The 25,066-nt window shown below is 43.8% G+C and overlaps 1 protein-coding gene across 13 annotated transcripts in view; it reads left to right on the top strand.

Moving 5' to 3' along the window:
- CADPS (calcium dependent secretion activator) overlaps positions 1–23,906 on the top strand; it is a 477,681-nt gene extending 453,775 nt beyond the window's left edge. For all 13 annotated transcript variants that reach the window (XM_047095935.1, XM_047095936.1, XM_047095938.1 and 10 more), the window contains 2 exons: positions 20,336–20,440; positions 23,725–23,906. In XM_047095935.1, the coding sequence (XP_046951891.1) occupies positions 20,336–20,440; positions 23,725–23,904 (285 nt within the window). In that variant the 3' untranslated portion in view covers positions 23,905–23,906. The remainder of the gene's footprint in view (positions 1–20,335; positions 20,441–23,724) is intronic.
- The last annotated feature ends 1,160 nt before the right edge of the window (positions 23,907–25,066 follow it).

The raw sequence follows: 25,066 nt of genomic DNA, 5'->3' as shown, positions 1-25,066 counted from the left end.
CACAGTGGGGAATCTTGCATGCCATATGTGCTGCAAAAACCACTTCTACCTAGGCCCAACTGAGGGGTGGGTTTTAGCTTTCAGTCTATATCTCCCTCTGTGTTCTGTCTAAGATCTTTTATCCCATAAGAATCAAGTTTTGTGGTATATTTGGGGGCAGAGGGAATGATGGTAACACAATACCATCACATCCCAGACAGTTGATAAATGGTTTAGGGTAGCAGCTTAAGTTCCTTAAGCAAAGCTTGACACAGTGGTATTATTAAATAACAATGCCCAAGATTTTCCTACGAGGCCTGTTGACTCTTTTCATCTACCACATAGCTAAGTTTTCAATGGCATGATGAGGTTTCACAGATCAGCACTGCCTTACAGGAGGGGAAAAGTAATCCAAAATTACAGAATAGCATGGTTATACAATCTGCATAATACAAATGCGCTTGCAACTAAATCATTGCATGGTCATTATCCAATAATGCCTAGAGTGTCAGTGATGTGAAAATTTGTGATCAGGTATCCTGAAAGTCCTTCCTTGATTTATTTCCAGCCAAAGCTTACAATAAACAATGTGACAAGTGATGAAAACAGGAAGGAAGGAAGGAAGGAAGGAAGGAAGGAAGGAAGGAAGGATAAAGGAAGGAAGGGAGGAGGGAGGGAGGAAGGGCAGGAGGAAAGGAGGAGAGGAGAGAAGGGAGAAGAAGGAAGGGAAGGGAGAAAAAGGAAGGGAAGGAAGGAGTGGGAAGGGAAGGAGGGAGAGAAGGGGGAAGGAAGGAGGGGGGAGGGAGGAAGCAAGGGCAGGAGGAAGGGAGGAGAGGAGAGAAGGGAGAAAAAGGAAGGGAAGGGAGAAAAAGGAAGGGAAGGGAGAAAAAAGAAGGGAAAAGAAGGAGGGGGGAGGGAAGGAAGGAAGGGAAGGAGGGGGGAGGGAGGAAGGAAGGGCAGAGGAAGGGAGGCGAGGAGAGAAGGGAGAAAAGGAAGGGAGAGAAAGGAAGGGCAGGAAAGGAGGGGGGAGGGAAGGAAGGAGGGGGAGGGAGGGAGGAAGGGCGGGCAGGAGGAAGGGAGGAGAAGAGAGAAGGGAGAAAAAGGAAGGGAAGGGAAAGAAAGGAAGGGAAGGGAAGGGGCGGGGAGGGAAGGAAGGAAGGAGGGGGGAGGGAAGGAAGGAAGGAAGAAAGGAAGGAAGGAGGAAGGGAAGGGAAGGAAGGAAAAAAAGGAAGAGTGAGCAAGAGTTGTTTTTTATCTTGAAGCTTTAAAGAGCTTACCAGAGAGATCATTAGCTGTTAGCCAATCCTTGAAAGTGGCAAATCCCTTGGCCAGTGGAAAGTGGTCTCTGCATTGTTTCTAAAGAGTTTGTTTATTCAAAATATGTCTGCTTTTGGCATTCAGTTTCCTCAGTGAGTGGGGGCTCAGGGGTGTTGGCTGAGGTCAGCACCGTGCGCTGGTTAATGAAGCTGGCTCCTGCCTGTGGCTTCTGTGGTGACTGAGGCACAGGGGACAGGGATGTGGACGTGAGGGAATTCTTTGAAAGGCTCCCTACTTGGCTTTACACAGAATTAGAGAAATGGAGGCCTGTTTGCATTTGTTGGTGTACATTAGAAATAAATTCGGGCATTCAGCTTAAAGAACTCACTGACGGCAAGATGCACAAAGAAATGCTATTATGTATTTAGCACAGTCTTTGTAAGCTTAGCCAGGCAAGGGGGTTTATCAAAAGAAATATGTAAATAACACAACCTGCTTTACAAAAGAAAAGAGAATAAAATTAATCCAAGACATCCGTGGCATAATACTATTTTCTGCCCTCCGCTTTTCTTTTTATAACTTGAGACGTGCAGCCTAACAGTTCAGCACAAACAATAGCACACTGAAAGAAAAAGAAAAAAAAAAAAAAAAACACAAAACCCAGACCTGGGGCATCCCCTCAGTCCTTAGGAAAGAACTGCAAATGTGTCTTGAGCCCCACGCACAATATTATTATTAAATCTAACATGATCACAGCCAAATCGTCGGCTGGGGGACAACCCCCCCCTTCCTCCCTCCTTTTTGGGGGAAAAAAAGGGGAAGGTGTTGGGAGGGGTGGGGGAACCAAGCCAATCAAAGTTAAAATAAAGTCTCTTTCTAGCAAGACTACTGTCTATAACATGTTGTTCCTTATAGAAAGTGGGATATGGTGGCATTTGCTTGATTAACTTGCTCGACAAAAGTGACAGCTGCTGTGGGTGCACGCGGATAAAGCTGCACGGCGCAGTTCCGCCTTTGTACATCTGTCAGCAAAAAGGGAAGAATAAAGAGTGAAAAGAGACAAATTGGTCCCAAAAGACACTCCATTCAACTTAGGAGGTTTGCCCCATTCAGGCGCTTGCTGTGCGCCTCAAGTACTGAGAGCTTATTCAATTTCATTCACTCTTTCGAATGAACCCACAAGTGTTTAATTTCTTATTCTGTTGCCTCAAAAAGGTGGGGGGTGTGGAGAAGAAGCGGACGGGAAGCATTAATGGCAAGGCAGGGTGATCCGGGCCGCACACATTAACTCATGGCTAATTTAGGGTTTAACTCCATGTGCTCAGGCCCCAGACCCGTCCGCATCTTTCACTGACACAGGCTTCCTATCTCCTGGCTGCTGGATGCAAAACCATCTAGATACCAAGGGCATCCAGCAAGGTCGAGGGTCTGTCTTGTGTAAGGACAATGGTCTGAAGTCGATGCTTTTTCCAGAGATGGGGTGGCGGGCTCCCCAGGATAAGTCTTGGGTAAGTGATCTGGCAAATGTGGGGATTCCCCCCCCCCGCTCCCTCCCAGAAAAAGAGAAAAAAATTAGAGTCACACGCAGTGAAAAGTAGTAAGAGGGGGCTATGGTTTCCAGAGATTAAAAATAAAGCAAGAGGAAGGGGCGCCATTGGGAGGCAGCGCCCAGCTGCACATGGGGAAAACACATGTTAACTTTTAAAAAGCAGCACTTTGCCTTTCTCTTCCTTGCCCCTGAGCCCCGGCCTCCAAACCTGGTTTCTGGCCTCGTAGCAAGGGGCAGTTGCTATGCACGCACAAATGTTTCCTCCTGGGAATTTAAGACGCCTTCGCCATTCGCCTGTGCTGCCGTGCTCTGCCTGGTCTCCCGCCACCTCTTCTCGTGCATCCAGGCCACCCTGCCCTCTCTGGAACCCAGCACTCCCTTCCAGTTCCGGGACTAGTGTCTGAGCCCCGCCCCTGCACCCCAGCCTTCCTCAGTGACTGCTTTTTGGAAACCGCTCAATGCCATCTCTGGCTCCTAAGAGGATCGTACCCTTTCCTTATGAGAAATCACTTCCCATAGAGCCCAGGTTCACTAAGTTGACAGAGGTCTAATTTTTTAATCGTTTGGAGGGCTTTGGACAAAGGTGCTGGACCCAGTTACAGTTGTTGACTTTGGTTGCCTTAGAATCGTGAAGCTTTGTTTAGACAGCGCCTCTTGGTGCTGCTGTATCAGTGTCCTTCTCTTCCTCATCTGCTTGGAAAGTAGCTGTGTGGTTTGACCTCAAGCATCCCATTTGCCTATTTATCTGAACGTTTTCCATGTAATAGCATGGAACTTACGCTAATGTAAAGTCAGGCTCTTTTATATTGAGAGTAATGATTAAAACAACTTCAGTCCAGGAAAACAACTCGCTAGAGCCAGTGCAAATTTTCCTGCATAAGAACTTCAACTTTGACTCACAGAACTCTCATGATTCATGACTATAGAAAGTTTAATATGTGCAAATTATGAAATTACCCCTAATGTGATTAACCAACCCGGTTTTAAAATGACAAAGTTGGCACTCCATTCTATCTTTCTGTTCCGTACATGAGTTACAATCCTTATTTTAGAGTATGATTTCTATAATCATTTCTATATGGTATGCAAATTTCTTATTCAGTTGCTTACGTCAATCTGCTTGCAAATTAATGCATTTAACTCTAAATGCACTTCCCGTACCTAAGAAGCAATCAGGGAGTGGGCAGATGCCGTTCGTGAATAATCTGAATTCAGTTCATAGGATGAATCCTTCTCCTACTTCTGAAGTCCTTGTATGCATATCAAAGCATAGTTTTCAGATAAATTATTCGCAATTCTCACACAGATAACGGGTGGTAGGATATGCCACCAAAACTAGAATTTGGTCTTCGACATAATTGAGCTTTAAGGGACTGAGATGACTTTGAAAGTGTGAATTTGGATTATAACTATACATTTTGTCAAAACAGTAGGTTCCTTTGAGAGGACAGAGGCTGAAGGCATGGGGGTCCATTTTCTTAGTGCACAGGGAGGCCTAGGACTAAATCCTCAACGTCTCCCCAGGAAAATAGGCCCAGGAAAAGGTATTGTTAACCGTGGTCAGTTTGTTAATGCCCAAACTGCACACCTGCCCTGCACGACCCAGGTGGCAGAAAAGGCCTGGTTAGAAGCTGATCGGGGCTCAGTCACTTCGGGCTCATTATTTACATCTCTTGGAGAAAGAAAGAGCCTAAAGTGAGAAAATCCAGGTACATAAGAGAGCTGTTCTTTTTTCTCTTAACTCTCACAGCGCCCCATTCCACTTGCTGAAAGTTCGGTATCAGCCTCTGACATTTGCAGAAAAACTTGCCTATGACCAGAAGTCAGAAACTCGAGTTCACCCTGATTTGCTGTGATGGGTCCTGCCCATCAAGCTGGGAGAGGGGGAGGGGGGGGTTGGAACAGCTGCCGTCGGGCACATGGTCCATCTTTGATTCAGGGTTTGACCACTGGTTATGTTTTTATTCAATTACTTAGACGAGCAGCAGTTTCAGAAGTCATGCTGTGTACAGACAAGCCCAGATCTCATTTTGGTAGTTCAATTGGATTCTCTCTTTCAGGACAGCGAGGCTTTGGAGGCTAATCGAAACAGAGGGGGATTTTGCCATTTGGGTACCTTAAGTTCAAAGGTGGAAGAATTTTGCGGGAAGTTCTTCCTCACTCCCCTGTTTACTTTATATTAAATAGGGCATGGGGTTATAGAAAATACTATTTACTTAGGGAGCCCCAGGGGATCTCTGGAGAGTCAGAAGCGGGAAAAATATAATGAAAATTAAAAGCCAATTTATTACGTATGGCTAATTACATTTCCTTTTCTCCCTTTTTCATAGAGAATGAATTCATACAGATATGTGCGATAGAAATGTAAAATGAGATTTAAAAAGGAACTATTTCTTGACGTTGTTTAATTCATATAAACTGCTTAGAACGGTGCCTGACACATACATGCTCATTAAGCGTTTCTCCTCCTCTTCCTCCTCCTCCTCCTCCTTCTTCTCCTCCTTATTGTTATTGTTATTGATGTTTATTAATACTAATGTCACTGTAGAACTTTTTCTCAAAGTGGGTTCAGTAGAACAGAAGCACCCTGAAGGATATTAATAGGTGGGTCATAGAAAGTGGTACTTCAGTCAGATACGTTTGGAAAATTTGAAGCAGAGTGAAAAGCCTTTCTTTCCTGCAGGACTTGTCTGAGCATTTAGTTTGCTCCTGGAACCCTGCGACTCTGACTCGCCAATGGCATTTAGACAGAGGGTACAGCGTACATATGTGGATTCACAGACACATTCATAGGCCAGTGAAAATGCGAAGCTGAAAACGCCTATGCCTGTATTACTTTTTATTTCCTTTTAAAAATTTGCAATTAACTCCCTCTGGGTAGCCTTTTTGTCTAGGGTCCGCTCCACTGGTATGATAAAATGGCAGACGTTCCCCGGGGAAGCATCCCCCGTTCTCCTCCTCCCAAACCTCAGACCCGATAGCTAGAGGCCCAAGGGAGGCACACGACCGTCCCTGCAGCTGGGAGGCTGCTGGCCTTTGGTGCCCACGTGTTCTTTTCTTTTTATTGGGCATTGTTCTGTGTCTTCATCATGTTTTTGAAGGCGTCCCACAGCCTCACACCCGTAAACTTCAGACCCTCCTTGGATTGAAAAGGTGAAAGGCCCTTACTCAAAATTTCAAAACAAGTTCTTATCCCGGACAAAGAGAGGAGTGGCCTGTATCTGGAGCTTTCCAGTCCAAGTATGTGTCACCGTGGAAATAAATAAAAAGATACAGACTCTTTGGATTGGTCGAGCTGGGCTGGGAGCCCCGCGATAAGAGGTCACTGGTGTGAGTTACTATGGTAATTGAGTACTGTCAGCAACACTTTTGCTCTCATGAGCATTAAAGCACATAATAATAGGCAAACAACAGTGGTTAAAGCAAGCAGGTAGGATTACTATGTTCTTTTGTCAGAAGTATATAATGTCTTGTAGTCAGTTTTAAAGACTTCTCAACCCCCCAATCCACCCCACCGTCACCTGCTGAGTAATTTTGTCTGCTTAATCTCCTGCCCTCCACTCGAAGATCTCTGCTAATTTGAGGCAAATGGGTATTTCTGACATTAAATAGGGCAGCGAGGCAGCCCTGACCCAGAAAGGCCGCATGCTGAAGCAGCGAGAAAAATATGCTTTCACCAATTTTGTTAAGGCTCTTTTGAATGAAGAGAAAGAGAGAGAGAGAGAGGGAGAGAGAGAAAAAAAAAAATAGCTTTCCCTGCAACGGGAGGTGGCAACCTCCCGAGGAAGGGTTTTTGCGGAACGAGGAAAAAAAAAGAGAGAGGAAAAAGAAAGAAAGAGAAACTTGCAGAGCATCCCCACTCTCAACTTCCCCCATAAAACTTGTCACTTCGCATTGCCATCCGCTACCGCAACAATAATCACTCCGTGCCTATTGCTAATTGCAAGCACAGCTGAGGCCCAGCGGGGGGCCCTTGCACAGTCTCAGGCCTTTATACGAGGCTCAATCTGTTGTATGGCACTTGTTCACACACAAAAAAACTACCAGCAAAGGCAGAAAGAGGCAGAGTCACAGGTTTCTTGTAATCCCTCCGCCTCCCCGCTGACAGCCCAGCCCCAGAAGCATTCCTGGTTTTGTCCTCCTCTTTACAAAATCTGAAGTGACCTTAAGCTACGAGCATGTCAGCTTTTGAATGTCGAGTTGCCGGCTTCTTCAGGTGCATTAAGGAGCAGGGGGGAGCTACATCTGGCTTCTGCGTGTCTGTTTGCAGCACCCCTGGGGCGAGCTGTGGCTTCCTGTAACATGTAAAATATGAGTGTGAACTCAGGGTTCATGGCAAGGAACAGGAGGTCATGCCTCCATTCAGTTCTAAGTAAAGAAACTGGGAGTTTGCAGATGTTTTTCTGTATGTGTAATGACACCAACCCCCTCCCCAGCCACCGAGCGACCGAGCGCCGTTTTTTGATAAAATGTGCCACAATCAGTGTGCTACTTGCAGATTTATTCATATCAATTTTTGCAATTTATATATTCAGAGACAAGATTGCTATTTCGGCAACTTTATGTTGGATGCCGTACGTTTGCGTCTAGAGAAAGAGGGAACGAAGTATGGGGCGGGGAGGAGGGTGGGCAAAGAAAGAAAAGAAATTAAGTCTGTTCCTCGGGCCACCAGCTGGGGTGTTGTCAAGGAGACAAAGCATTGGACAGGAGGGTCTGTGTCCCCCTTTCGCCCAGCGGTCACTTCCTGCCCAGGCTCCGAGGTGGGAAATCTTTTGCTTCTGGCCCAGAAGAAGGCCCATGAATGGCTACCGTGAGGACCGAGTGGAGTGGGGCGGGTGGAGAAAATCCCCTCAGCAGACCAGGCTCAGGCCACCTCAAGGCCTTCCATCCTCCCTCCGGTTAGGAACAGGCAGGCCCAAGAAGATCCTTGGCCCCCAATGTGGCCCTGGCAGGGGGCATCCGGCCCCTCGTGTCCGCTTTGCCGCCCTTCTGTGCACTTCCCACGTACGGAAATTCCTATTCCCAGCCCAAAGCCTCAGACTGCGTTTTCACCAACCAAAGACATTGGTCGGGCAAACATGGAGATTAATCCTCCTTAGCCTGGGGAATAAACGCTCCTCAGTGGGGCAGGGTTAATTGCTGAGCTTGGTGCAAAGATCATTTTGAGGCATTTAAGAAATACATGATTTTTATGAGTATAGCTGTTCCACGCAGGAGTTATTTCTCAGCAAAGGGCAAAAGCTTTGCCTGCCTTGCATTATTAGCCTAATTCTACTTAATTGTTTCCTAAAATAAGGGCTTCCTGAACACGCATTCCAAACCTTAATAAGTCTGTTGTGCTGCAAGTGATTCTGGATGGGGTCGCTGCTGCCCTTTTGGGCAGAAGAACCAGGGTGTCAGGGCAGAGTGCTGCTTGATCACATCTATGCTTGGAAAGTCAGGGACGGGGGTCGCTGAGGGGACGGGGGAGTCTCTGTGAACACATATGAGGATGCTTTGTGAAAAATGCATCTTTTTTTGTTGTTTGGACCTAATCCTCTATGAGCCTTCTTAGTTCTCGTCTCTGGGCTTCATTTACTTCTATTTCACAGTTTTAGAAATGTTGGCCCTGTGGCGTGTTTTAAATAAACCAAATAAATGACTGAGCAAATGCTACCAGATTTGTTCTTTGTTCTTCGCAGTCTCAAAACTCGGCCTTGAGAAATTGTCTCAGTCCTGGTATTAAGTGAAATGCCCATGTTCATCTTACAAAGAATTTTTTTTGGCTTTTTGTCAAACATGGTTGGGTGTTCAGATTAGAATATGTATACTGTTATATATCTGAGCTTTCTTAAGGAAAGTTTCCTTTTTGGTATAGGAAGTGATTTTTTTCATTTCCCATCTTTTGGGTTTAATTGTGGCAAAGTAAATATAACATAAAATTTGCCATGTTGGGGCGCCTGGGTGGCTCAGTAAGTTGAGCTTCTGAGTCTTGATTTCGGCTCAGGTCATGATCTCACGGTGCATGGGTTCGAGACCCTCACTGGCCTCCGTGCTGGTGGCCTGCTTGGGATTCTGTCTCTCTCTGCCCTTGCCCCACTTACACACGCATTCTCTCTCTCTCAAAATAAATAAATAAGTAAACATATATATATATATATACACACATACACACACACACACACACACATATATGTATACGTAATTTGCCATGTTAACCATTTCAAAGCATACAGTCACGTAGCGCTAAATACATTCACATTATTGTGCAACCAATCTCCAGAACCCTTTTCATCTCGCAGAACTGAAACTCCATACCCATTAAACCGTAACTTCCCATCTCCCCCTCCCTAGGCCCTGGCAACCACCATTCTATTTTCTGTTTCTATGAATTTGACTCTTCTAGATATCTCCCATACGTGGAATTGTATAATATTTGTCCTTTTTCCACTGGCTTATTTTACTTAGCCTAGTAGCTGCAAGCTTCCTCGGAGTTGTAGCTTGTGACGGTATCTCTTTTCTTTTAAAGGCTGAATACTATTCCATGGTGCGTCTGTACCACTCTATGTTTATCCGTTTGTCTGTCGACGGACCTTTGGCTCTTATGAATAACGCTAATATGAACATGGGTGTGTAAATGTCTCTTCAAGAGCCTACGTTCAATCTTTTGCCATCTGTGCTAAAAAGCAGAATTGCTAGGTGTCTATCTTTTCATAATAGTGCTTGCTTGGGTTGAGGAACTGGTGGCAGAGTGGCATTTGTGTTTGAGTTGGGATAGCATTCACGACTGAAAATTCACATTAGTGCCTCCGCTTTGCCATCACATGCCTTCCTGTCAGTAGGTACCTATCTACTGGTTTTCTCACTCAGAGAAGGTGAACTGTTGCCAGCCATATCTTACAGGTATTAGGAAAGAAAACCTTTCGGGGACTGTCACGTCTGCTTGCACGTTACCCCCTGCCATATTGAGACATGGGATTGGGCAGAATTCATGGGGTTTCATGCAGTCTGATTGATCCAGGAGCAATAAACTCATTTCCAGGCTGGCTTTGGCTAGCTAGGATAGTTTACAGAGATTACCCACAAGTTGATCAAACCATTAAATATATATACACACACACACACACACACACACACACACACACACACACACGTGGGGTGCCTGGGTGGCTCAGTCAGTTAAGCATCTGACTTTGGCTCAGGTCATGATCTCGCAGTCCGTGGGTTCGAGCCCCGCATCAGGCTCTGTGCTAACAGCTTGGAGCCTGGAGCCTGCTTCGGATTCTCTCTCTCTCTCTCTCTCTCTCTCTCTCTCTCTCACTCACTCTCTCTCTCTGCCCCTCCCCCACTTGCATTCTGTCTCTCTCTCTCACTCAAAAATAAATAAACATTAAAAAAAAAGTTAAAAAAAAAAGAATGTCTTCCAGAGAGACCTTGATGTATACTATAGTCCACGTAAGCTTAGCTTTGAATTAAACTCTCCTGCTTGATTTGCTTTCAGAAAGGATCCTTCAGGACTCTTGCTTCCCTTGTATTTTCCCTCAGGCAAATGGTGGTAACAGGCCTGACTTGGGTGAGAAGGAGGCAGTGTGTTAGGTCAGGATCCAAGTACGATTTTGATGATTCACTTGAAATGTCGGTGCTAGAGACACTTGTTGCTGGCTATTTCTCCACATTTCAGGTTCAAAGTTGAACTTTTGTCTTGAAAAGGTTATAGCTTATTTTAATAAAAAGAATATTAAGGTAATATTTAGGCCTTTTCAAAGGAGGTTAAAATAATGTTGCTCCCAAATGCTAAGTTCTATACACGTTCCTATTGAAGATTCAACTGTTTTAAACAGTGACAACTTAAATCAAGCTTTAAAAAAAATTGTTTCACTGCACCATATCCTCGTTATGAGAAGGCAGTACAGCAAAGAGTAGGTGAATGGTCTTGGGGCTAGGTTGTGGGTAAATATGGGTCTTGGAGCCTTGGTTTCAACAAGGTGCCTCTGACTTCTCCATCCGTCTGGATTGCATCAGACTTTGGGGCCAGGTAATCCAGAGTTTTGTACCTTGAAGAGCCACAGCAGTAAGACAGCTTTACAAAGACCTCAACGAAATGGGTTTGTAGACATCCAAAGAATTGTATAGTTTTTAAATTTTTTTTTTCAACGTTTATTTATTTTTGGGACAGAGAGCATGAACGGGGGAGGGGTAGAGAGAGAGGGAGACACAGAATCGGAAACAGGCTCCAGGCTCTGAGCCATCAGCCCAGAGCCCGACGCGGGGCTCGAACTCACGGACCGCGAGATCGTGACCTGGCTGAAGTCGGACGCTTAACCCAGGCGCCCCAAAATTGTATAGTTTTTAAAAAGCAACAACAACAACAACTCCGCTAAAAAGGACTTTTGAGACAGCCTGGAAGTTCATTCTGATTACCCAAATCCTCTGACTTCGATGTCGGTGTCTCTGTGCTTTTTTTAGCGGAGCGTCCTGAAGCGGGGACTGGGAAATACCCATTTCTAGGTACGGGTGTTTTGGTGAATCAAATCCTGAATTACAGTAACACTCGAGTAAAGCAAAAGATGATGCCTTTCAACTACGTACCCATTTTTAAAAGCACTCAGATGATCTGCCCTTCAGGAAGTGTGGCTTCAGCCCTTGGGGAACTTTGACAAATCTTGAAATTTGCATGCGGATGCTTACTGCTTCGCCCATTCGGCATACATGGCTCGAGTGTGCCAAGGTTTCTTTACCAGACCCTCTCTGAATCTGGAAGAGAACACTGAATACAACCAGATCCCTGGCAATCCTCAGACCTGAGAGACCCACGGGGCTGTGGAATTGTGGCTTGGGTTAACAAAGCTATGGGTACTTGGTAGAAGTGTAAGGAAACCCTGGATGATGCTTTTCACATGCTCTTAAATTACCCATATTGTAAGGAAGAAATATGCACCGAAAGCTTCAAACGTAAAAGATTTCATTACAGTATTTCAATACAGCAGTTTAAATAGGTTGCGGGTTTTTTCCCCCTGACTAATAGTAAGCCACTTTTGTCACAAAAAGCAAAGTGAAGAACTTAGTCACATGGGTGTGGTCAAAGTATCATCTTCCTCTTTGACTCATTGCCAACAAACAGAATGCCCTTCCTTCTCTAGGCACTCTAGGCAAGGTGCTGAGGCAATTTCTCTGAAGCGTGGCTGTGTGGAGTTGGAGAAAGGGTACTTTCCAAAGAAAAAATTAAAACCTTCCAGCGTTCGTTATGCTTCTTCAGCCCAGAAATACAGGATGGTTATCAAGAGGTTACACATTGTCTGTTTACACAGACATTTTTAGAAGAACGGAAGTTTCTCAGAATGCTTTGTGCAACCCTACAGAGCTTGCACTTAGAAAGATTCCTTATTTATGACGCGGGGTGTGATGGCGTGGCTGTGGTATTAACAGCTAACATTGTAGCATGTGCCTGGCACTGTGGTAAGTCCTCCAGACCTATTAACTCTTTTAATCCCCAGAACAACCCTAAGTAGTTTTTATTACAGTCCCCATTTAGCAGAGGAGGAAACCGAGGCTCGGAGGGGTTAAGGGACTTACCAAGATTCAAACACAAGAAAGCCCGGTTCACGTCCATTCTCTTAGCCACTAGGCTGCACTGCCTCTCAGCCTCCTATGCTCCGGCTCTTGCTAGCTCCCAGATCACTTCTCCGAGCTCAGTTTCCTCCCCTGTGAAACGAGACTACAAATGATAAGAGAAATTCAACTGTTGAGAAGTTAGCCACAGACTGCCCAGGCTTTTAGTGCTGTGTCGGCCCAGCATATATGGCTTGACCATGCTGGTTTCAAAGGAAATATTTACTTAGAAATGAACTAACGATAGAACTCCAATCCTTTTAGATTTCAGCTGTCATTTATCCTAGGATATATTAGAGTGAGTTACAAATTTTTAATACAAGAAGGTGTGTGAAGTTTCTGCGTGGTGGTTATTGTACCTTAGGCCCAATGCCGTAATTTCAAAAAGAGCTCATTTTTACAATATTGGGCGAAATATTACCCTCAGTTATAGGCATGGGACAACATGTCTTGTTTGGCATGTGTATATATGCGTGTATGTTTTACTTAAAGCGAGACACTACCATATGCATGTTACACTTCAGTACAATGTTTTTTTAGTGTTTATTTATTTATTTTAAGAGAGAGTGCACACGAAGAGCCTGACTCAGGGCTTGATCTCACAAACCGTGAGATCATGGCCTGAGCCGAGATCAGGAGTCGGACGTTTAACCAGCTAAGCCCACCCAGGTGCCCCAATCAAATTTTTCTTTAAAGAGAAAAGCGACAGAGGAAGAACTGAGTTTTGCACTAGACTGTTTTCATTGGCTTTGGGACTCTGCCTAAAATTGTTTCTTCTATAACATTTTCTGATGGTGCCCTCTTCAATTTCACGTGAAACCAAATTTCCCCAAGGCTCTACTATTTTACTGTCCCTGTTCACTGAAGACTTTAAAGTTTATGATGTATATTTTTTCAGCACTGAAATTGTAATCAGTGTTATAACTTTTGTATCTCCAAACTCTTAAGAAAATTCGATCCATTGTGATAAAGGTAACTTTGCTAATTGTATTTCACCTTGGAAACTCAACCTGCCCACCGTGAGAACTTTCTCCCAGTAGCATTTGCTGAGTTACTAACCTAAAAGAAAAGAAGAAGAGATTAGATAGGGCTACAAAGGAGAAGAAAAAAAAATACATGGATTCTAGCTAAGAAATGGCATGGCCTCATTCCCATACAGCTTTTTCTAATCATTTCCATTAAGTTTCAGCAGTGATGGTCTCTGTCCACTAGTCCTTTAAGGTTGTTGAGTGGTTTTCCCACATTCTGCTTAGCAATGTTCCAAGCTCACAAAAAGTAGAATCTTTTCAATACCAAGTCAAGCTCAGGTTCTGAGGGAACCAGGTTCAACAACATTATCCTACCCACACACTTCTCCTTTGAGAGTTTTGGAGCTGAATGGCTTTGCTGAGGAGACACCTAGAACTGGAGTTGTCTCTATATAAACAAACCATTGCGTTTTTTAATTATTGAGTTGAATGGGACAGCTCATACAGATGTCGTGGTAAATAACCAACCTGAAGCCTATCCTACCACGGACTAATACTTTGTGACCCCAGAGTACTTATTTAATTTACCTATGTGCTTTTTCCTCCTCTACAAAATGAGGCTGTTAATAGTGTCAACCTCTTAAGAGTTCAACTCAATGACTGAATGATAAACTGCTTGTAGAATGCTGTGCATAGCACTTGGACATCGTAAAGGCTCGGTGTTCCCTGCGTAGGTAACTACAGGTTTCCCTTGCTATCCGAAAATAGAGCATTCCTGTGAAAACCTTCCTGAACTGGAATGGTGTAAAGAAACACCATTTAGTTTGTATGGAAAACTTCTTGAGCATTCTCAGACCTAAACCATAACCTTTTTTAGGCTTTTCTTTTTTCTTTAATCCTCTTTTCATGTTTATTTATTTTGAGAGAGCAGGACAGAGAGAGCATGAGCAGTGGCAGAGAGAGAGAGAGAGGGAGAAAGAGAATCCCAGGCAGGCTCCAAGCTGCCAGGGCAGAGCCCGATGTGGGGCTTCATTCCACAGTCTGCGAGATCATGACCTGAGCCAAACTGAAGAGTCAGACGCTTGACCAACTGAGCCTCCCAGGTGCCCCAAGGCTCTTCTAGTACCTTAGGACACATCTGGCTGAAGGATGCATAGAATAAATGGAGACAAGGCACAGATGCTCACAGAGGCAAGTCAGACCTGTGGCAGCTTGAGACTGAGATGCTGAGTATAGTTCCCGCGGAGGGAGTTTGGTGGGGCCACTCTCCCTGCCCAGGGTACATGCTCCCTGTATAACAATTCATTGCAACACAAACCCAGAAGGCCGCTTTTGCTTTTTGCCTTTTCTCATTAAAGCCAAAGTCCTCTTCCAATTTCTTTCTGATAGCAAAAACAGGTGCTAATGTAGGTCTTTCGTAAAAGGGAAGTGGCCTAAGGCAAACTTTGGAGAAGTGGGGGATGGATACCTATACTTTTGTTCATTGTGCCTGTGTGTGTGTGTGTGTGTGTGTGTGTGTGTGTGTGTGTGTTGGCGAATCGTGTGCAAAATAGTACTTCATTTAAGACGGTAGACTCCAACGTCTTATACACAGTCCGGTGTGATAGGGGGTTGCTTAAGTGAAGGACATACATTACCCTGGTGATTAGTGCGAAGGGAAGCACACTGAAGAGTTCTCCGTTGGGCTTCTGTTCCTTGTTGTCATTGCCCCTCACGTGATACGTGGGTAGCTCGGAAAACAAACGCATCATTAACAGTAAGGTCTCTTTAGGACATCAAATTAACATCAAGGCGGGGAATGCCAGTTTCAAAGGCAATACATATTTAGAGATGATCTAACAATAGAACTCAGATCCTCATCCGTGTAGGAATTTAGATTCGTCGAGGTGGCCCTGAGGGCGGCAGAGGTAAAGCAACATAAAGCCACGCCACCATATAATCACACCCTTGCTTGCTGATTAGGGACTATCCCAATCTAAAGTGGAAGTCCGAACCTTCTATTGGCCAGCGAGGTGTGAATTATTCATTTTAGCTCTCGATCCTGCAGCGTTTCCTGGCGGTAAAATTTCCCCGGGGAACAGTGAACCCAAGGGCAGAGACTAGGGAGAGGTGAATGAGTCACCTCTTGGTTGTAAAATTTAAGGGGGAGTCCAAAAATATAGTAGTCAAGGTCAAAAATATTTTAATGCATCTTTAAAAAAATCAAAACCGAGGCAAATAACCCAGGATGAACGAAATATCAGAATATTAAAGACAATATCCATGGATCCTGCATGGGCCAGACCCCACCTCACTAGCCTCACCCTAATCCTGGCTTTCGTGCACCCCAATATTACAGAAGGGACGTTGTGTATAAGGATTTCTCTGCACGAAGTCGGTGTGTTTACGGGGCACAATACCTGAGTATATCTGCATGTTAATTATCTAAGCTCCTACTAGAAATGAATCAAGAAAATTCCTTTGTGTTGTATGTGGAAAGGACAGCTTTATGTTTCTATGAGTAATAATAATAGTCACGATATTTTATTGAGTGTTTAGTATGTGACAGTCACTCTCCTGGTCACTTTACATAATTGTCTCTTTTAACGCTCACAGTAATCCTATGAAGTAGGTACTGGTTTTAACCCCAAGAGGAGACTGAGGGTCAGAGAGTTAAGTAGCTTGTTTGAAGGTTATCCAGCTAATAAGTAGCCAAGCCAAGCTGAAGCTGTACTTTATCCACACAAAGTTGAAAAATCACTCGTTATTTGTCTGAATCCTTTAATCCGTTATTAAATCTAGGTCGGTATAGTTTAAAATGTGCTTTATGCACCCAGGATGCTTGCATGGGTTTGGGTGATGATCTACCACTGAACAACTTTAGGGTGAAATTGCGAAGACGGAGTTTGTGTCCTGTAAGACTTAGACACGCAATTCCAGAGGTGTTCTGAGACGAGCAGTGTTTTCCACCACCACAGGGTTTCTGTGTTCACTTGCTCTCTCCTTTCTCCCTTGTTCTGTGGCATTTCTTAGTGTGAGAAAAAGACAGAGAAGCACGGGCTGATAATGGTGATGGTGATGGAGAGGTTAGTGATGGTGGTGATGACGGCAGGAACTAACGTTAATTGAAGCCTTAATAAGTACCAAGTACTGTGCCGAGAGCCTTACTAGGATTACTTCCTCTCACCCTCAAAAAGACCATGAAAGGCTGATGAATCCCCATTTTCTGAAGAGGAAACTGAGTCTTTGAAACCATAAGTAATTTGCCCAAGATTACAAAACCAGGGAAAAGACGAGTAAGGCCTATACTCTTAATGACTACACTGTAGAAAGGAAGAAGAAAGACGAACAGGCAGAGTCTCCGATCAGCCTTCCAGGTCCTCCTAACTAGAACTTTCAGATCCGTTTGCAACTCCTAGAGGAGTCCCCAGTCTTCCCAGGGACTTCCTTTAGATGGGAAACCTTTTGGGTTTTAGCTCCAAAACCTCCACATAATTATCCCCTTTCTTTTAAAGGGGCCCTGGGTACTAGGATTTTATTTCTCTAGTGCATTTTTAGGATTAAGGTGCCCTTATTTAGGGAGTTCCCAATGAATACACCTGAACTAAGGGGAGGCTGGCAAAGGAGTCGCGATTATCCTTACTTAGTCCATGTTGTCAGTTCACGATTTTATTCTTAAGGGTTTAGAGTGCATTTTACCAAAATCTTAGTGTCCCGGGGTGAGGATATTTCCGGAAAAGGCACATCTGAACCCAAGACGAAACAAAATAGGAGGCCTTAAAATGTGTTATTTCCTCTTTTGAAGAATCATAACCAATCTGCTTTATTAGCATCAATCTCAAATAACGCAAACCTGAGTAATAAGGACCACGCGAGGACGAGCAGGAACCCAGATACCCAGCAATGGGCTGGTAAGCGTGTAACAACTGGCTTTCTGGGAGGGAGAATGCCCTGGCTTGTGGTGTTTGCCAATTTCCACGGTGTAAAAACTCCCACCAAGGCCTATTTCTAGCTGTCAATGTGATATCCTGAATGTGGAGTTGGAAAGAGGTGCTCCAAACCGGCTCTCATGACCGGCACACTATTGTACCATCCTCGGGAGGAGTAATTAGACGATCAGCTGTTTCAGTACAGTGCCTAATCCTGAAGAACTGCCTCTTCTGAACTCACTAGCTGTGTGACCTTGCTCAAGTCGCTTCACCTCTCTGGGCCTCTGTTTCGTCCTGTACAAACGATAATATGGAAGCTGTTTTTCACCTCTAACATTTTAAAGTTCTAGAAGGCAGTGACTCCTGCTTTCTCCGACATCCAAATGCCTTTAAGCGCCTTTCTGGAAAACCAAGTTAGCGCTGTGCTGTATCCAACTTCATCTACTGAGCATAAGGTTTGGAAAGGAGTGACTTACTCCCTTTTGCCTCTTTAAATGCGTAGCCAATGGGGCATCATACATTTTTTACACTTCTTTTGCTAGATGTGAGATCCAGGAGGAAAGGCATGGATGTTCCAGGGCTTTGCTTGTTCTCCTGGGGTGGGAATCTGCAAGCGTGACACGCTGAGCCATCGCTGTATGCATTTCCTACCTCCCTATGCTTTCAGCAGCAGAGACAGAGTATTGAGAGTATTCTACCTTTTTACTTTTGTTTTTATTGTTTGCTCTCTAAAAGCCATTTGACAAGAATGGGGATCACTTATACAAAATGAGGACGGGGGTGGGGAGGGTGGGGAGGGTCGTTATTTTTTTTTTTCCCCCTGAAAGGTGGCACGTCTCTCAGCAAAGAGAAAAAGGCATGTTGCACAAGGCTTGCTGGCAGTGATAGAAGCCAGCGCCGGTTTGCCTGTTGTCACAGCCAAAGCAAAATGCCACCTCTGCCTAGGAGCCAGAGTGCCACATTCCTCTTTTGTGTCCCTGAGATGCACCCATCATGTGGCCCTGGGTGTGTAGGTTTGGCCAGGAGGTCCCCATGTTCTTCGAAGGTCATCTTCCAACCCCAGGAGGTACAGGAGAGGGGGGAGCAATGCTCGTGACTCTCAAATTACATTATTTGAGTCCCCAGATTGCATGTCAGATAAAGCCAGCAAATGGCATTTGAGGGCTGAGGTGAACACAAGAGAACCCCCCACTTGCTGAGAGTAAGGTAGGGCTGCAGAAACACCAGGAACCTGGTGATATTTCTGTCTCCAGACCCCTTCTTAACAAAACCAGATGCAGTGACAGCAAAAGCTCCAGAATCCCAAGGCAGGAGGTGCCAAAAACACTCCCCAATAATCACTGCCTCTCCCCTCCCCCCCCCGCCAAAAAAAAAGTTTCAGTAAGATATTCTCACTCCTAGAGGGGAAAACCTGTCCACGCCTGAAGCAGCTTGACCCCGGGCGAACCCCCTCCTACATGGAGTGAACTGTGAATCTCAAGGGAAAAAATCCCCACCCCCCACCCCGCCTGCTCCCTGGGGAGGGACAGAAGGTTCCTAAAACTGACGGTTTCGCCTCCATGATCTTTAAAAGAGCAGAAGTTGGCTGTGAGGCTGCAATACCGCCTTGATTGGGGTAGTGTGGTCTCTGTTTGCGGCTGGGCTCCAAAGAGAGCCACAATTGGCTCTGATGAGGAAGGAGCCTAGAAATGAAAGATTGCAAAGAGGGCTTCTGAACGCCATGGCTGAGACTGTGTCGTTTCTTACAAGGTGAAACTTGGCAGTTCTACCTTGCGAGTAAAAACCCAAATTAATTTTTTTTAAAAGAAATTAAGTCAGAAACAAGGCTTCAGAAAAACTGTGAGTGTTAGGCATAAACTGATTTTGGATGATCTTTAGGTGAGAAAGGGTGGAGTTTACCATCAGAAACATGTTTTTATTTATGCTTTTCAAATCCCCACTGGTGCGCAGTGTGTGCGCGTGTGCTTGTGCGCGCGCACGTGTGTGCGTGTGTGTGTGCGTGCGCGTGTGTGTGTGTGTTAGCATGAGAGCACGCATCTCCTCGGTTCTGTAACTACTCTTTTTTTCTTACATGTTTGCTGTGCGCAGTTCATATAGATGCCCTATAAATAAATATATAGGTCCATCCACACCTTTTCATTTTATTTGTAAATTGTTTGGTATAAGCGGCAATGCGTAATGAAACCTGGTGAAGTTTAAAAGATTAGATTTTTTTTTCATACTGACACTTCATAACACTGTTCATATGTCTCTGAGTGAGATTTATGAATATATGAGCAGTACTGCAAAATTATACCGCACCAGAGACTTCCTGCACCACAGGGGTGGCAGTCTAAAGTGACACAGCTTCAAGCATTTTTCACAGACAAGAAGCAAAATTTAACCCCCTTAAGGGGAAGTATGATTTCAACAGCTTGAAATGAGCTCATTTGTAGATGTTTTTTTTCTCTCATCTTCCATAATTTTTTGGTGTTAAGATTAAAACAGATTGCACAGCCAACGTAAGGGCATATATGCTGCCCAGAGTGTAATTTGGCCCTTAAAGAGAAACCTTCATTGTCTCTATCCCAATGCCAATAGGGTCATTGAAGGTAAACTTCACCCTCAATTCGTAAGGCTCTCAGCCGGATTCCCAGAATTGTCCTAAGCAGACAGGGTCTGGGTTTTTTCAAAAGGTAAGTAGCAGGTGACATCCGTTTGTCCAGTGGAGAAGCCCCATCTCCCTGGGCATCTGAAATGGTGGCATTAGGAAATAGACAGCGACTTGAATCTCAACTGAGTGAAACTAACCAACAAAAAGGAGAATCAGAAGAGCAAAAGATGGTCTATATGAATCGATCGTATAGGAGATGTCTGTAGCGGGAGAGTTCTGTGTCAGATACTAAGTCCAAACCCGTTTCTTTCAGGCCGATCTGGTACCTTGTGATTTTGTGTCAGTTAGTGTTCACGATGTCTATGCTCTCCAATTCTCTTTAACCGTTTAGTTTCTCCTTGGAACAGAGCAGGTGCTCAAACGTGGCCTGTTCCCTCTACTCTTTGAATGCTTCGTGATGTGTTGGCTGGAGAACTTTTGTCTCTTTTTTCAGCAATGGTACAACAGCTCCATGAACGTGATCTGCACCTGGTTGACAGACCGGATGGACTTACAGCTTCACATTTATCAATTGAAAACACTAATTAGGATGGTAAAGGTAAAAGAAAAAATAATTATTCTTTTTTGCAAATAGCTTACTGAAATACATTTCATTGTCAAGCTGCAGAACTTCCTTAACACAAAGAATATTGGTTTGCATAGAAAACAAGACGATTTCTAAAATAGCATCTCGGGCAAGAAAAACCTCTGAAATCACTTTGGGATGCATGCTTAATTTATTACTCAGACATCAAAGGAAAAATTAATAAAAAGGAATTTGACATTTTATACAGGCCAGAAAAATACTTTATGTATCTGTCATGCAAAAATACTGCAGCGGCCATCGTGCCCTGTGCATTAGACTTTCAAAAGCTGGCTTTTGGTACCATTATGCTAATCACATCAATTACCAATTGCATTTATGGTTTAATTAAATAAAATTTTGCCACAATTAATGTAATAGAAATATTTACCTCCAGCTATTTCTAAATATGTCCTGTGATCATTATCAGGATGCAAATCATTATTGTTCTCATAGTTAATTGAACTAGTTTCTGTTACAATGCGTGTATACAGTCAAATGGAAAGGATCACAAAGGTGAGATAACATACCCTGAAAGTAGCTTTTTTCCCTGTTCTTGTGTGTGTGCCTTGGACTAATGATAATTATTTCAGCGTGAAATCTCAGTGGTTTACATGAAATAATAAGATCACAGAAGGGGGTAAATACGTTTTTGATCATTTCAGTTTCCATTTGATGCTTCACCATAGAGGGTTTAAAACACTCAGATGCAAAAATCTCATTCAAAGCACAGAGTGTCTGTAAAAATATTTTAATAATAAAACGTAGCTGAATTTCTATTTCTTAGCAGTTTTCCAGAAGTCCCCCCCCACCTCCCAGCCCCAGCTCTACCCCCTAGCCCCTCAGCCCCCACCCCCCACCCCCGCCCTATTTCTTAGTCTCTTTAGGATTAGCACCATTTCATTGAAGGTGTTCTTCCACCCCAGTGCTGACTTAAAACCAATTACTGTTCCGTTGAGTGTAATTAAAGAGAATTATTATCATCTACATTTGATCTCACAAAGCGTCTGCCCAGGGAAGGTTACCGACAGCCGTGTACTACAGCTCTTAAAAGAAATGTATGCACTCGGAGTATAGACCCAGCCTAATTTTCATATTTTTAAAAGTTCACTTCCTGAAGGCAAGCTCACTAGCCATTGCCTCAGCACTTAAATTCCATTTCCCGGGTATAAGTACTCTTCTTTGGGGGAATTTTTTTTTTTTTTTTGACACTGACTGGGTGGACATGAAAAGAAGAGATTAATTTTAATATTTGAAAATACCTTCGCATGACTGATATTAGTGAATCTATGTTGGGTATATTGGAATTAGCACTATTTAATTAAGGAAAAAATGTAAGTCCTAGAGGAGGCTTATTCTTAGCCTTCTGCCCAAAAAAAACCCCAAAAACAGAGACATGAACCACAGCGAAGGGACACAAATGTCACTGCCAAAAGAACTCCCTCACTTTTGCCAGAGATAGGCCCAGCAAAACTTGTGTCGCTGCACAGAGCTGTGAAGCACAATTCACAAGCACCTTCACCAGAGGCCTCTTCACCGAGCACCTTAACCAGAGGCCTCCTTCTCTGAGACGAATTTCCAAAGATAGTTGGCTTTCTTTCCTGCCTTCCCATCCACTCCCTTCATCCATCCGTTCATTGATTATTCACCAAGCATTTATTCACTCATCCAACAGTGGATAAATATTAGTTGAGCTCCTCCTTCTGTTACAAGATGGAGAATTTAAAAATGACTGGATACAGTCCCTGTATGTAGGCATCTAGAGTTGAGTTGGGGAATGCCGCTCTGGGATTTGAATAAAGGGGAGAATATCCAGCTGCTTTCTACCTTTCTTTTTCCCATCATATTCTGGCACCAATTATGTTATCCTAAGTGGAAAGAGAACAAACAATTGAAAAGTACAAAAAAAAAAAAAAAAGTGAATCTTCTGGATACCTGGTCTACACCATGCCTAGAATTTACTCAGCCTCCTACCCTTTCCCGTCAAGATGAAGATAATTCAGGTAGCTACCTAGCGACCTAGGAGAGCCTTGCAGCTTGACCCATAATTAGGAGGACCTTTTAACTAAGTGTCAAAGTGGAAAGGGGGACACACGGTCATCCTATCCATAATCTGATATTAGCGGACTTCACTGAGCTGAGCCTCATTCACTAGTTAACTCTGCAGTCATTACAACATGTAACCTTCAAGAGGGGTTGACACTGTGATTGTTGATAATATGATTCATTAGATGGATGACAAGAAAAGGAAGTCACAAACAGGAGTGCACTGAAGGGTAACATTCCTCCTCATGCTCCTTCAGCATATCAATGCTGTCCCATATCAATGGAAGAAACACACGGCAGAATCAGTAGCTGAAATGATATGCAGTGTGATGAGAAAAGTTGTTAGAGAGAGACCTTTCTCCAAAAAAAAATGTTAAGAAGTAGACAACAGCCAGATGCTTCTGGTCATGTTCAATTAACGCTAAGGGATTTCTAGAAAAAAACAGTCCCTGGGATACCTCAGGAAATCCGAGAGAGATCGCCTGAAGGAACAAAGAAAGACTTTGTGGTACAGTAATACCAAGCCATTGTTCTTGAAAAAGAGCCAAATTTCTTCCCCGAGACCATGAAGTTGTGAACGGAATAGATACGCTTCTTTCCCAAGGAGATAAGAAATGAATCACATGCCTGCAACATATTGATGAGGCATTAGCACTCCGTCTCCCCATAATTGTTGCTGCCCGTAATAGGTTTCATATACCAACATGCATATGTCTGTCTTGTGAATGAGACAGAGGGATGTGCCGTTACGAGCCTCAAAAATATTAAAGACCAGACTGCAAAGGAAATCACAAAATATCATAATCGCTCGATCCATTATTTATGTGTTATGGCCCCTTACACAGTCTATCATATTATAATACACCAACCTAAGAGAAAGAACCAGACCCCCCCCCCAAAAAAAAAACACCAAAATGAATCAAAACAATTATGGAACATTTCCCTTTATGGAACTGAATAAACACAAGCTTATGTTCTTTGCTTTGTCTCAGCTAATACAGTTTATCCTGCCACAATTTCTCATTTTCTGTCATTCAGAGAATCTCAGTTTTCAGTACAAGTGAAATCTGAGTACAGTGGCTTTTCATTTGACAATGCATTAAGTGAGACACTGAGCTGAAGGTCAGCGTTCTCACACCCACACATGCTTTGTGCCCTTTCCCTCCCTTCGTGGAGTTGAGATCTCGCTTATCACTGATCTTTTCCCTCCTTAGAAAACCTATAGAGATTTCCGATTGCAAGGGGTCCTGGACTCGACCTTAAACAGCAAGACCTATGAAACCATCCGGAACCGGCTCACTGTGGAGGAAGCCACTGCATCAGTGAGCGAGGGTGGGGGCCTGCAGGGGATCAGCATGAAGGACAGCGACGAGGAAGACGAGGAAGATGACTAGAAGGCTAGGGCCTGGAGTCCTTTGGGACAAAGTCCTGTAATCAATGCATGTCCTTAGTCTGTTAGTTAACCCCAGTAGGGAATTTTCTGTCAACTACCATGCCCATGAGATGTTTATCAATACAATTGCCATTTTAGCTATGTGGTACCAAGATTAGCAAATGACCTTCCACCCCACTGATTTCCTGATTCCATGTCTGTATGTTTACAAGCAATATGGAGCACCATTCTTTAAAAACTGTTCATGGAGAATACATAGTCCAACTGCTAGGTGTGTTCCTGTTCTCAGCAAAGTTAAATGATGCTTCATTAATATACTGTGTATGCACTGATGGTAAACGGATGTGAGGGCAAGTACACCAAGTATTTTACTTCTCTGTTTCGCGTTATGTGGATGCCAGTTATTTAAACGAGTACAATAAATTAACGTAAGACACATAGATCTGCTTTGGTTTTTGGAAAACAAAGGCAAGCCTCCAGCAAGCCACCTTTTTGGTTCTTTGTGTTCCCCCGAAACTAAAAACTGAACCCCTGTTTTCCTTGTTAACTCATCCTTTCACGGATCCATGTAGTTAGCCAAAAAACAAACAAACAAACAAACAAACAAACAAAAAAAGGCGGCTAGATACCAATGGATTGATCTTGTCATTTGCCACGGCAAGGGTGATCCTCCCATGAGCAAACACCAAGCACAGTTCACAGCAACTGTCATCTGTCCAAGTTTATCCTCTTAAACGTCACATTTTGCTTTTATGTTTCGATAACCGTGTATGTAAAAAACCTGAATATTTAAATTACAACCCTAGGCTATAAATGTGTTTATAATAAGATATGGATATTTCCTTCAGTAGATTGTCACCATAATTTAAAATATTTTGTTCCACACTGGTTTTTATATCTGTCATGTACATTGCATTTTGGTCTGTAACTGCATGACCCCGGGGTCCTCTGCAGAGCAGTTTCTTTCTGTGTAAAGTAGTGAATCCATCTTGCTTTTGCCTTATATAAAGCCTACAGTTATGAAAGTGTGGAAGACTGTGGCTTCTCAATAAATAACCATTCAATGTCCTCAGAACACGCCTCCGAGTCTTTTTTCCTCTGTCTTTTTGGAAAACCAGAACTGAAACACACACAAACCGGCAGAGGAGCTCAAGAACAGGCAA

This window comes from Lynx rufus, unplaced genomic scaffold (genome assembly GCF_022079265.1).
Source record: "Lynx rufus isolate CCGP_SWC_20201006 ecotype Redwood Valley unplaced genomic scaffold, mLynRuf1.p SCAF_4, whole genome shotgun sequence".
NCBI classification, from domain to species: Eukaryota; Metazoa; Chordata; class Mammalia; order Carnivora; family Felidae; genus Lynx; species Lynx rufus.
This window is presented reverse-complemented; position numbering and strand designations above follow the sequence as displayed.